Source organism: Zosterops lateralis (assembly GCF_965231275.1).
Source record: "Zosterops lateralis genome assembly, chromosome: 16".
NCBI classification, from domain to species: Eukaryota; Metazoa; Chordata; class Aves; order Passeriformes; family Zosteropidae; genus Zosterops; species Zosterops lateralis.
Window position 1 is genome coordinate 6,546,890 of NC_139776.1, and position 13,860 is coordinate 6,560,749.

Genomic DNA, 13,860 nt, shown 5'->3' on the forward strand with positions numbered 1-13,860 from the left:
GCACAGCTGGACTGGCATATCCAGGAGGGATGCTAACAGCCAGCCCATGTGGGTGGGAATTTCTCAAACTGACTCTGCCAGCAGCAAAGCACCATGGAACTACAGCCAATGTTTGTGCCAATCTCCACTTAAAAATCAAAGTTTTATCTTACCTCAATTTAAAAATCAGAGATTTGTCTTTTTCTATATGAAATAACTAAATTTAGGATTTTTCTGAACAAAACCTAATTTAAAATTCTAAATTTAAAGATTAACACAGCCTAACAAAAGCCATTGGTTACACCACAGTCAAACACAGCATTCAGCTCCATATCTACTATACTCTCCCTCAGGTTTACAGTTGTGTTTCCAGCCAGTGCAGCTTTCCCAGTGCTCCCCTTCTGTTCAGCCTAATGTGGGGTATTTCCTTTGGTTTCTGGTTTAGGCAGAGATCTGCAGAAGATCCTTTACCAGCCTTACTCTATGCTAAAAGCCAAGACAACACCCACCAGCCAAAACAGAGCTGCCTCCCACACCTCTGGGGATGTCAGCTTCCTCCTGCAGCCTCAATGGGATTTTCCCATTCCAGCACTGAAGGAGGGAGCAATCATGATGCCAGCAGAGGGAAGAGGGAGGAGAAGGGCTGGAGGAAGCAATTCCCAGACCAAAGCCCATCTCCAGAGGCTGGGGGTGGCTGATGGAGGGGTTTGGCTCACCACAGTTGAACTCCTGGGCGGTGAGGGTGACAATGGAGCGGCCGTGCAGGACGCGCGGAGCCTCGCAGGTGGCTGCGGTCTGGATGCTGCCCTGCTCTGCATATTTCTTCAGCAGCTCTGCCAGCCACAGCAGGTCACAGTCACAGAACAGAGAGTTGGAGTCCAGCCTCCTGCAACAGCCAGGGAAAGGCAGCTGAGAGCCCAGCCTGCAGATGCTGCACTGCCTCCTTCTCCAGGGAGCAGCAGGGGGACAGCCCTGCAGAGTGAAGGGTCACTTGGGTGGTTTGCCCTGCATTGCATTATATCCCAAGTGAAAAATTGAGATACCTCATTGCCATGATGGTTAACTGGGACACTTAGTCATCTACCATCAACCATTCCAGTTTCAGATAGAAATGATTTGGTTAAACTGGATTGTGTAGTTTAGGACTACTTAAGACACTGAAATATTGGAATTTCCCTGGGATGGAGATTTCAACCTTTACCAGATTCTGCAAGAACTGCCTCTGTTACAGCTTTTCTCTCTTAGCTCCAAGAAAACCTCCCCCTTTATTTATGTGTGATGGGATCAGACCCTTTCTGTAACCAGCTGTGAGAGGTTGCAGAATTTCTGCACAACTTGAAGAACTTTTATTGCTGCAACACAAGCCTGAACCACAGCAAATGGAACTCCAGTGACCTCCCAGTGCCCCCAGCCTCTTCCCTGCACTGACCTCATTCCTAGGAGCAATACTATCCTTGAGGATAAATGAGGACTGCAGGGGGATTAGTTTGTGCCTCCTTCCCCACTGACAGTTTTACAGTCAATGGGTCTGGGCCATTGTGAGGCTTTTCAAAACCAGCACAGCCATCCAAAAAAATAAACAAAAAACTCCCCCAAAAACATGGAAGAGAAACCTAACACTTTCAGGGTCACATATTTGAGAATGTGAGATCTCACACAGGGCCATAACTGAGTATTTTATAGACACCCCAGCTTTTTCTCTGGCACCTACAGAGAGCATTTCACAAGATATTCCCTGTTAAAGAGAAGCGAAGCATTTTACCTGCTTGCAGAAATCACTGAAGGCTACAGTGAGAAATACATTATTTTATTGTACTTGAAAATCATGGCAGAACACCAAAATTCTTTACCTTTTGCATTTTTTTTTCCTCCCAAACACATAATAGAACTTATTTCCAGAGGTCATAAAACCAAAGAAAGAAAGAAGTAAGCTTAAGAGACAGACAGGTTGTGTGGGAATGGCACCCTGGGGAATTCCTGCATGGAAAGAGAATTATGCCCCTTAGCACCCCTGTGACTAATTTCAATCCAGAAAACAAGCCTTTTCTTTTATGACTATGATTTTTCTTTCCATGTTAGATACTGATCTACAGACATGTTCAAGGTCATATCCACGACCTGGACTTTCTACATTTTTCAAGGATGTTTTATGGGTTCAAACTGTTGTGAAGACTTTCCAGGAACGTTCATTCCTGTGGCATTATTAAGCTATAAGCTGATTATAATTAGACACTACCATAAAGAAACTTCTAACTTGCTTAAATAAGCTTTCAGGTCCAACCAAAACTGTTTTATAAACTTAGCAGTGGCCTTAGAAGTGCAACAACTAAAAGCTTTGCCAACCAGGCACATTCTTCCTCAGGTCCTGCCCATCTGATTGAAGATAAACAAGTCCTCTTTGCAGGCAATGTTTTTTACTCACAGTCGTTTGAGGGATTCCAGTTGAGAGAATGTCCCTGGATGAATCCTGGAAATCTTGTTGTTGTGCAAGAATCTGCAGTGGGAGAAGCCATGCCAAAACATTATTCAGTATTTGCACTGTGAAGATGATAATACCCCAGGTCACAACTCAATTTAAATGCAAAGGCTGCTCATCAAAATGGAGCTCAGTTTTTAAATTCCATGCTTGTTTCCATGAGCTGGAGAGATTTCATCCCTTGGTGGGTGTGATGTAATATGCCAAAGCAGAGGGTGGGTGTGGGCTGGAAACAGTGACTCAGGATGTGATGGAACAGGTTTAAACTGGACCCTTCCAGTTTCTCTGCAAAAGGAGGAGAAAGGGCTCAAAATCCCCTCAGACTGGACCCACCCCCTGTTTTCTGGGCCTGGGTCAGCTTCAGTTTAGAAGGGACCTTTTCCTTCCCCTCTGCAGATAATGAGACAATTTAACAAGGGCAACTATTGGTGTTAGACAACTCCTGCCTCAGACTCCATGGAGTTATTAACCCAAATCCATCAGCAAATCTAATTCAGACAACAGCCACCTAAACTGGGTTTGTCTCTGAACAAAACTGAGGCAAATTCTCACTTCCAGAATCTTAGCACACACATAAAACTCCCCAGTTCTTAGGGAGAAATCCTGACTGCACTAAACTGCACAATCTTAGTGGGGACCAAGAGGGGATAATTCACTCCCCATTCTCATGATGGTGGGGGAATTTACTCGTTTTGGTTACATCTAAAACTCCTCAGAGACCATTGATAAAAGAGATGGAGCAGTTTTAGCAGGTGGTGGAGCAGGAGAGAACACAAAAGCAGCACAGCTCGAGTGCAAATGTTGGCACACACACGTGTGCACCAGAGCTCAGCCTGGTTGCCCAGCTTGGAGGCTGAAAAACCTTCCTTTAAAATTTAAATCCAGAATTTTTGTTGGATCCAATACAGTGACTGAGATCAGCCATGTACTGATCCAGGTCTGAATTTTCCTAAGGGTGTGGGATCCCACAATTTTATTTCTTTGGCATGTATGGATATAAGGCACATTTCCACATAGCCCAGAAAAGTCTGCTGGTCTCTCCATGGAGTGGGAACCACACATGGACTGTTGTGCTGGTGGCTCCATTACTGCTAGAAACAATCCTGGGGAGCAGGACACTCCATTTCCTCACTGCTTTCAAGAAGGATGTGTGTTTTTCTTGTTAGTCTTTCTTCTGAATTCATCCCTTTTCCACCCCCTTTTTTTTGCTCACTCTGCCCAACAGTGACTAATGTTGCTGACCTTATGCTCAGAGTAAAATTTCACTTGGCTTGACCATCTGCAGGACTTTCTGCAGATTTACTCCTATTTAGATGGAAACCTGAATATAACATAAAGTGGGAAATTCCCTTCACATCCTCAGTCACCTTCCTACTCTGCAATTATGTAAAATCTCTTTCTTTAAAGAAGCTTATTTTTGCATTTTGGAGATCACACTCCACGCTACCAAAACTGCTACACTAAATAAAGGGGTTTTCCCCCTTCTCCTCACCCTCTTAGTCCCAAGAAATATCCCATTTTTACTCACAGCCTTTCAAGTTTAGGCAGGTCACTAAAAGTCTCCAGCTCCAGACTTTCCAGGTTGTTGAAATGCAGGTACCTGTGACACAGAAATCACACAGAAATCACAGATTGCAATTTCAGAGACAGGGGATCCTCCCAGATAATCCACCAGTGCCCCAGCTGTCACCACTCATCTCAGGGCAGGTGTGAAGAAGCCAGAGACATGTTAGTGTCTCCAGTTTCCACATGCAAACACAGCAGCCATGGCTTTTCTGCTAGTACAGATTAGTATTTTTACTTCCTCTAAAATCCAAAGTGTGATCTGCCACTCCAGAGGCCTTGGGGATGTCCTGCCTGTCCCAGGTCACCCCTTTCCATCAAGAGAAGAAACGTGGAGCCTGCAGAGCAGCTCACCACAATACCTGAGCCTCCCTGCTGCCATGAGCTGTGACATTCACCAGCACAACTGCTACATTCCTGACATTTAGATGGATTTTGTACAGTCCCCAAATTGCCTAAACTGTTCCCCTTTATTTTACACAGGCACAAATTTCACAGCAGACACAGATTAATCACAGATCCACAAATACTCATTCTGCTATTGTAGCTGTCTGCATTGAGAAATAATTGCCTAAGCCTCCACATGGCTGCTTGATTTGTAATGGAAGGATTCATGATAAATGGTCCAGTATCAGAGCACAAACTGGGAGAGGGTGACTCAGATTCTGCACTGGAGGGTCACAGTGGGGAAGACAGGGACATGCTCTAATCAGTCTCAGATGTCTGCTGAGATTGCTTTGGACCTTGAGGAAAGCATCTGATCCTGTCCATCAATTGGGTTTTACTTTTTCTTGAAAAGCTGGCTTGTGGGGGACAGGAAAGCTGGGTAGGATTTGAGCAAAGCTATTTTCTTCTGGAGCTAAGCCTGCCTGGGATTGAAAACAGATGGGACTTTCAGCGGGTTGTTTGTTGGTTTTGTGGGTTTGTTGGTTTTGTTTTTTTCTTTTATTCATGACATCAAGTCTGGAATGCTCACTGCTGAAATATCCCTGTGGGCAGCATCAGCTCTCTTAGCTCAGCTTAGAGCCAGTTTCAGCTTCCTAAATTTTCTCCTAGGCATCCTTGCTGAGCTGGCTGATGAAAAGCCACATTGTACACAAGTTTGGTGGCACACCTATTGTTAGGATTGCCTGAAATTTCCAGTTATGCTCTGTCCTCTTGTGCTGTCAACCTGGAGAACAAGCTGGATCTTATTTCTTTTACAATCCTTGGTTGCATTCCAGCCCTATAAATGCTGTGGCTGGGAACAATTCAGAAATTAAACCAGTTTCACCTTTGATCCCTGTTCTCCAATGATACAAGTAAATCCTATATTTCAATTATTTAGGAAGAAATTCTCCCCTGTGAGGGTGCTGAGGCCCTGGCACAGGCTGCCCAGAGAAGTTGTGGCTGCTCCATCCCTGAAGTGTCCAAAGCCAGGCTGGATGGGGCTTGGAGCAACTTGGGATAGTGGACGGTGTCCCTGACCATGGCAGGGGTTGGAATTAAATGAGCTTAATATCCCTTCCAAGCCAGACCATTCCATGTATCTATGATTCAAATATCCAAGCTCACACTCTCTCCACCAGTCCGAGGTAAGAAAAATCCAGCCCCAGTTTAGGAAGGCACTTGAGAAGAGTCAGACCTCAGCCTGCTCACCTCGCCTCGAGATTGGTGAGTACTAAGAGTCAAAAAACAAAACTTCTTTGAATAAACAGCAGAGTTTTGCCATACACAGAAGGGGAGCAAATGGGGACTGTTGGAGTGTCACTGTGATGGACTGCAGCTGCCAGGAAAACACATGAGGCTCCCTCCATCCCAGATCCAGCACAGAGTGCCACGCAGCCTGAGGGAAGGTCATTACTGTGTTTGTTTGTTTGGATCCATCGTCTTCCCCCACTGGAATTTCCGGGTGCTTTGCAGCACCACCATCCTGGTGGCTCCCAGGAATTCTCAGCTGCCCCAGCTCTCAGCTTGTCCTTCATCCATTCACTCCCAGCAGAGCTTTGGATGAGAGAGAAACTCAACCAGCACCCTCAGTTTAAGTAAAGGACCAGATCTGACTCTCTGCTCAAGGAATCCCCAGACCTAAAACCCAGCAGAGCAGTTGCCTCCTGCTTCCAGCCCTCCTGCAGACCCCTCTCTCCTCCATCATAAGGTCCTTGGCAATAAAGGCCATCAGAAGCACAGCTGGGTCCTTCCAACCCTCCAGAGGTTTAGGGGCAGGAGAAAACATATGGAACACCAGTGGGAAGAGACCTCAGCACTAACTAACCAAAACCAATACTCAGAACAGCTGTTTCCAAATGAACCCAGTGTAGTCTGGCAAATCTGGATGATAAAAGAGCAGAAGCTTCATCCTACCCCTCACTAAGTGCCTGCTGCTCCCCAAGCCTGGGAACACAACATGCAAACATCTGTACTTACAGCTGCTCCAGGGAGTGCAGCCCTTGGAAGGCATGTTGCTGGATGCTCTGAATTTCATTTTTATAAAGGTAGCTTTCAAAAGGAGAGAAAGGAAACAGCATTAGGCCAACTGATCAATAGTTGTGTTCTAAAAAGTCCCAGAAAACAGCAATGACCCTCAACCCACAGCAGAATTTGCTGCCTGGATTGAAAGGCAAGGTTTTATACCTCTGACACTGAACTCCAAATGCACACAGTACATGCTTGACTGGCAAATATTAAAAGTGGGTTGTTAGATTTTAAAGAGGTTAAGAAAATACTGAGCTACCAACTCACAGGTATTTCAGGTTCTCCAGATCTTCAAAGGATCTTCTCACAATTTGTTTTATCTGGTTATTGTTCAGCAGCCTGTTCAAATCAAGAAAGAAAAACACAGCTGGTGAAGTCAGCACGTGTGGGATTTGTGGCATTTCTGTTCTTGGATGCCCACTGAAAAATTCTGAGCTCAGGTGTCACAGAATTTGAGACTTAATGAGGTTAGCAAGTCAAAGTTTGGGTACTCACACCAGCCAAAGCAGCGAGAAGGTTTCTCACCCAGAGGGGCCAAGTACTTCCAATATTGCAATGTTCAAAGGATTTTCCTTACCTTTTGCCACAGTTTTCACCCCAAAGTGACAATTTTGTCCAGGAAAGAGATGAGGGGATGGGAGACAGGCAGAACAAAAGCAGTGGGGAGTGAGATATTAAATCATTGCTGCCACTCTTGTACAACCACTATGGGTTTTGGAGGTGCCTGGTTGTGTTCAACAAGAGAGCAGAGGAGTGCAGAGCCAGTTTTTAAAAGTACAAATGCAGTTTAAAACATCAGTTCCCAGTGGAGTTATAGGAGCCATAAAATGCTGATAGCTCTGCTCTAATCACTTTGAAACCAATACCCGCAAATGAGAAAGAAATAAATTCAACTTTGGCTCCTGAGGCTGCTCAGAGACAACCTGTTTCAATCTTGGGAGCCTTGTGCCAGATTATAACACAAACCCCCTGGCCCACCTGGCACTGCAGAGCCGTGTGTGACTTGTGTGTGCAGTTGCCACAACTGTGAGTGCAATCGATGGCCAGTGCCAGTGACCAGAAACAGCCCAGCTCTGTAAGAGCCACGCTGTGCACAGCACAACCACACAGCTGAGCCCTGCAGAGCTCTCCTGCAGCCCCTGCCAAGCCCAACACTGAGAAAACACAATAAATCACTTATAAATAGCTCCCTCATACCCAAAGTTTAGCTATTCATTGTGGCTGCCCGGCCGCGCTCCCGCGGGTCTCTGGCTGTGCTGTCCCACTCATGTTCAGGCCTGGCAAAGCTCAGAGCTGGTGGAGATTTTAGAGCTGCATAGCCCAGAGCAAGGATTTCACCAGCCACCACTGATTTTTAAAATTCCTAAATGGAGTTGTGGGCAGAGAGGGAATCTGTGATTTTGTACTGCAAAGATTTCTTTTTCAGGTGTTTTAGGAAAAACAGCAATTCCCTGTGCAAGCAGCCAGACCTCACTACACTGGGTCACATTCAACACATGCACTGGATGTGCATTTTACAAGCTGATTTTTGCCATAGCTCTGCTCCTCAGGAATGATCTGCCACTGGGCAGCAGGTGAGAAGTCAGTTCAGCACTTTCCCAGCAGCAAAACCCAATCTTCTGCCCCACTTTTCTGGAGAAAAAAAAAGAGCAGCCAGCCTCTGTCACTACAAAACAAGGTCTTTACCTGGCCAAAAGCAGTTTGTGCAGGTAAAGGATGGAGAGAAAAGACAAAGAGATGGGGAGAAATGGTAAAAAACTTGTGGGAAAAGAAGATGAAGGTAAAATCAAACACCTCAGGGATGACAGAAGAGATAAAAGTCAGAAGCACACAGGTGTGATGGCAGCTTCACAAGTTCCCTCCAGGCACCTGAGCCACACCAGCTTTTTCTCAGGTGGAGAATTACACTGAGTCATAAAAAAGACCATGAGAGGAACTCAAGAGCAAATAGCTTTGGAAGTCAGGTAATGAGGGGTTGAGAAAAACCTCCTTATCCTGGATTTGACTCTCCTCCCTGGATTAGCTGCCCTGATTCCAGGGGTGTGGGGTCCACTGCCAGGCTTCAATGTCAGGGCTGGGCACAGGGTGAAGGCAGAGAAAGCTGGAGAGCTCCTGCACAGCTGGAAGCAAAGGCTCCATGCACACAGCTGAGGTCAAACAGCCCGGCCTCACTCATAAGGATGCAAAAATGATGTCAATTCCTTGGAACAGACAACCCTGCTCTGAGAGCCAGCTATGCTGAGTGGAAATACAGTCTCTGAGCATTAACCTAAAAGTTTATTTGATGACTGAACACCCAAGGGCTGGAAATAACCGCCTGAGAGCAGTGAGGGCTTTTGTCTGTTTGCCCACAGGACAAAGGCAACACAGGCAGTGCTCCCCTCCCTGCCCCTATCAGTTTTCATCTCTGGCCAGAGCAGGACCAAGGCACCTCCTTCTCTGCCATCTGATCCTTGGCCCCACTTCTGAGCACACAATGGGCTGACAGCACCGACCTCATTCCCGTGGGTGTGAGCTCCTGTCACACAGCTGGCATTGGCCATTGGCCTCCCAGGGGACAGGTGACAGTGACCAGGTGAGCAGGGTCACACCAACAGCCTGAGCAGCCCCAGGCAGCATCACAGTCTGGAACCCTTCACTGATTTTTCTTTAATGCTCAGAGTTCAGACCAGGACTGATCTCCACTGGGATTTCAAATTGCATTATGTTGTCTGGCTGTGTTTTGGGGCTATTTAAAAGCATTATCCCAGTCTGTTTTGTTGTCTTGGCTATTTTGCACTGTTCAAGGGAGTGTAACACTGACCCAGCCAAACAGGATGAATCCTGGAAGTTCAGATGGCAAGCAGCACACAGGGCTCTTATCTCATTGTCTGATACTTAAAAATCTGTTCATTGCCTGATTTAAGGATAAAAAGTGCATGGAAGAAGCCATCTCTGCTTCCTGTCTCAGGATTCCCCATTGTAATGGAAGGATAAGTCCTGGAAAACATTTGAAAGTGATATAATGATGAAGTCCATAACAGCACACTTATTCCAAAATGCTGCTTTCAGAGAAATCCGTGGACAAGGCAGCACATCTGGCTCCTAGAAAGACTTTGGATGGCTCCTGCACAGCTGTCTGCTCCTTGACTCCTGTGCAATTCACCCAGGCAAAGGAGTGTGCAAAATCCTGGCTTGGCCTGGCTATCAGTCCCAGCTGCCATCATAGCAAAAATGCCCAAATTCCTGCTGCCCTTAGAGGGCTGAAAGCTGAGATCCCAGATTTGCTGGGAATAAATGCCCTGGCAGAAAGAGGCTGGGAAGACCCTTATCACTATCATTACCTTAAGCACATTATCTGTAGCAAAACAGGCTAAATTAAAAGAATCAGAAGCACATTTTCTGGCAATAGGAGGGGGCATTCCCCTTCATGCCCCATGAGCTGGATTCCACATGAGTAGGAGAACTTAATCACACAGGTTTTATTCCTGCAAAACTCTTCTGGGCCGTTTGAGATACACACGTGCTGTGAGATCTGGCCCAGATTCACTAAGAGAACATTTTACATTCAGTTTCCTCTCAGTTTTATGTCTTGACTGCCTCTCCTTTCTCCTTCCCCACCCTCTCTCCAGGTTGCCAGGCACGAGCTTAAGTTGCGTTAAATTAGTGGTTTTCTGTTTTGAAGAATGTATTAAATGATGTGACAGGACAGAATTCAGACTCAAACCATGTTCTCTTTCCTCTTTTCATTTGACAAGCCACATGCTACAGTCATTGTGACAAAACAGCTATTTTTTTTCCTCACGCCAGTAATAGAAATCATCATGTAGTGCATTTAGAGAGGGAGAAAAAGTGAGTTTTATGTTCAGCCACACATTCCCCCGTGTTGACAGAATGATCTGGAATAGCCATTTCCCATATTTAAGGGAGAAACTTTTATTCTGAGATCCAAGCAGGCCGTGACATCCCCTCCTTGCTGGCAGGAACACTTTCTCTCAGGAGTTACTAGAGGGTAAAAGACAGAAACTCCACGTTACTGCTCTGTGCACCCTGAGGCTTAGCAGCAGCACCTAAATCAGAGCTGCAGGGCTCATCAGAAGTGTTTTGCTCTCACCTGGGCAGAAAGAGAAACATGATGTGAGCAGTGACAGGGCAAAGGGCCAGGCAGAGGCACAAGCAATGTGTTCTCCACAGTCCCCTGTTCTCTAGAGTGCTCTTGCCTCAGGAAGAATAAAAGACACTCTAGGGGTGTTAAAAAACTTTGTTCCCTGGATTGGACATTTCTATGGGTGGTGCTGGAGAGACCCAAGGAGCAGCAATTGCTGCTTTGGCTCTGCTTTGAGAATCCAGCAATGAACTGAACGGGTTAACAGGGCAGTGCTGGATCCTGTGGGAACACACAAGGAGAAGGGGTGTCACCCCTCACAGGGGTGTCATCATCCATCCCCACCCAAAAATGACCTAAAGGAGCAAAAACTGGAAAGCAGTGAGAGGCTGTGCCTCACCATGGGCTCACAGTGTTTCCTCTCTCTCCCACAGCCCAGCACCTGCTCTGAGCTAACGTTGGCTTCAGCCCTGCAGCAAGTGATGGCAAACTGCAGCACAACAGCTGTCCTGGAGCTGGGGGGGTTGTGGATGGCATACAAAGGGGTTTTTTTGTCTCACTCTCCCTGATACCCTGATTTTTTTTTTTTTTATTTTTACCAAGGGGACATATCAAGAGTTTAAAGATGCACAGCAGCATCTGCACAGATGGGAACAGAGCAGAGCCATCAGGAGGGGATGAGGAAATCTTACAGCTCTCTCAGATGTTCAGCCCAAGGGAACTTCTCCATCTGCATGCAGCCAACAAGGAAGCCAAGTGGTGGCTTCTATCCTCCCAGGGGTGCAGGGTTTAGGGTAACTGCTCATTACCTGTGGTGCTGTACCAGGAGTCCCCAGCTGGAAGCCAACAGTGACTGTGTCTCTTCCACAAACAGGGCTCCTGTTTTTAATGCTGAAGTGGTGCTCTGTGATTTATCAAATCTCCCACAGCAGAGGAAAGCAGAGAGGAGCCAGGGGAGGGTTTGAACTGTTGAACAGCCCCACTGGACATCCCCACAGGCTCCTCTCCTGTCAGGCTCTCAACCCATTTCCCTGCATCAACACAGGCTACAAAGGTTTCCTTTTCAGGGTGGTTTATAAACTGTCAAACTTGGACACAGAACAGCCACCCTGCCCTCAAGGAGATGGAGAACAGAAGCTTCACCAGAATCTGTTGCTCTTCCTCTGTGGAAAAAGCTCTTTTAAAAAACAGTTATTTGCTTATGGAAGATTTATTTAAATTCAATGGCACAAAGCTGCAAGCTCAAGCTCTGCATGTGGAACCTGAGCTATTCTATCCTCCAAACCTCTCACTCCAAATTTTCTGGACAAATTTTCCCAGGAAGTCTCTTGAGGATTTTACAGGATTTATTTATTTATTTATTTATTTATTATTTACAGGATTATCACTTGAAAAGCTATCTGTGTTCTCAGGTAAAATTTGCCATCTAAGAAACATCAGCAAATTCTTCAGGTCTTGTCAGTTTTGATGTGGGAATTGGACAAACAGAAGTTCCTGGAGAGAAATTTGCTTCAGGAGTGGGAGGTCCAAAGTTCTCTCAGTCAGTTATCAAGCTCCTCAGCTGTGGGAGTTCACTACTACAAGTGTGAGAACAACTGAGTGTTCCAGTCTGCTGGCCAGACCAGGAAATACAATGAGGCATAAGAAGTACTATCTAAATGAAAAGGTTTCCTTGGCAAATCAGGTTGATTTTCAGAATCTGAACATAAAAAATGCAGCATTTTGTTAGAGCAGTGTTTCACCTGGTCCAGTATTCCAGCTCTGACAATGGCCATGGGACATTGTTTGGGGAAAGCAGGAGTGTCTGCCCACCACCTGTGAAAACACATTGTTCTTACTTCCCTGGCATCCCAAATCATGAGATCAGGAATGCCAGGGGGTACATTCCTGCCTATTGCTCTCCTTGAGGTCTCTGTCCAGGAGAGTGTGGAAACAGGAAGGAAAAAGGACTGGAGAAATTCATGGAGCACAAACAGGTGTTAGAGAGGGGCAGGTCCTTCCCCCTCAGTCAGGGTCTCTCTGTATCTACCTCTACACAGAGAGGAGGAGTCAGAAGATAGAAACAAAAGTCCTGCACAGGTCAGAGACCTGCCCAGTCCAAGGTGGTGGCAGGGCAGGAGTTGGGACCCCTTACAGAGCTGGGCATGTTGGGTGGAGCATCTCACCCAGTGAAGCCCTGCCAGCATCCTCGTTTTCCCCAGGGCTCTGCTGAAACTCGCCTGGTGGTCCTGGGAGCTGCTGCCAAACATCTGCCTGCATCACACTGGGATGACATCATCTGGAACCCTTTGTTTCCTCAACTCAGGAGAGCTCCAGGGGTGGAAGAGCAGGGCTGGAGATCAAAAGGCCTCAGCAGAGCTTTGTGATAAGACAAAACCCTACAGACTCGGACTCTATTATCTCTCTAGATACATTTTTGTAATTTCTGCTATATCTGACCCTATCTCAAATAACAGAAATCCATCCAAACCATCCTTTCTTCCCTATTATTTTTGGCAATTAAGTACCACACAGTGCTGTTTGAGAGACTAACCTGGGCAGTTCTGGATGAACAGCATCAGTGGCAATAAAGTTTTTGACCACCTGTCGTGGGCCACAGGAGGGTACTCTGGAGCACCCTGCAGTCATGGCTGGACCACTCAGTCCCACACACAGACTGCAACAATCTTTGGCAAAGGCTGATTTTTCAAAGATAACACTTCAGCAGGTCTCAATAATTAAGTCCTGCCGTAATCCCACTTTCCCAACAACTACATAGAGCTGACTGAATCCCTTACTGCCCAAGTTTGCCTTCCTTCAGCTCTGCCACCTTCCCAGGATCAGGGACTTCAGATTGCTCAAGGCCAGACAGAAAAAAAACAACCTGAACTTTCTGTTACCATTTGTGACCAGGAATGTGTGAACATCTGTCAGGTTCCCAAAGGAGCTGCTTTGCCTCACTGAGGAATTCCAGCGTGGACCTGGGAATCCTATGGCTGTTAGCACCATGTCACAGCTCAAATAATTAGATCTGAATCTCAACAGCCCAACTGCATCCAGCACCGTGCTGTGCTGACACAGCTTCTGGTTCTGATTTGGGATCTGATGTGTTTGCAGCTCCTTGGCTACGAGGTGCAGATGCACTCAGATCTGTCTCCAAACCCTCAGCCCTGCAGCAGCCAGAAGGAGCAGAGGCTCCCAGGATTTCCTTTGGGAAGAGTGAGAAGCTGGTTAGTGGAGCAGTGTGTGCAGGGATGTGAGAGTGGGATACGAGGCTGGAGGGGCAGCTTTCTACCCCCATTCCTACCTGGAGTAGGGTAACTCC

General features: G+C 46.5%; 1 protein-coding gene across 1 annotated transcript in view; it reads right to left on the reverse strand.

Moving 5' to 3' along the window:
* The window catches only part of LOC310915890 (peroxidasin homolog), a gene marked incomplete at its 5' end in the record, with an annotated part of 46,753 nt that overhangs the window by 22,963 nt on the left and 9,930 nt on the right, over positions 1 to 13,860 (reverse strand). The window contains 5 exons of the mRNA XM_083873086.1: positions 696 to 865; positions 2,402 to 2,473; positions 3,984 to 4,055; positions 6,425 to 6,496; positions 6,740 to 6,811. Of these exons, the coding sequence (XP_083729212.1) occupies positions 696 to 865; positions 2,402 to 2,473; positions 3,984 to 4,055; positions 6,425 to 6,496; positions 6,740 to 6,811 (458 nt within the window). The remainder of the gene's footprint in view (positions 1 to 695; positions 866 to 2,401; positions 2,474 to 3,983; positions 4,056 to 6,424; positions 6,497 to 6,739; positions 6,812 to 13,860) is intronic.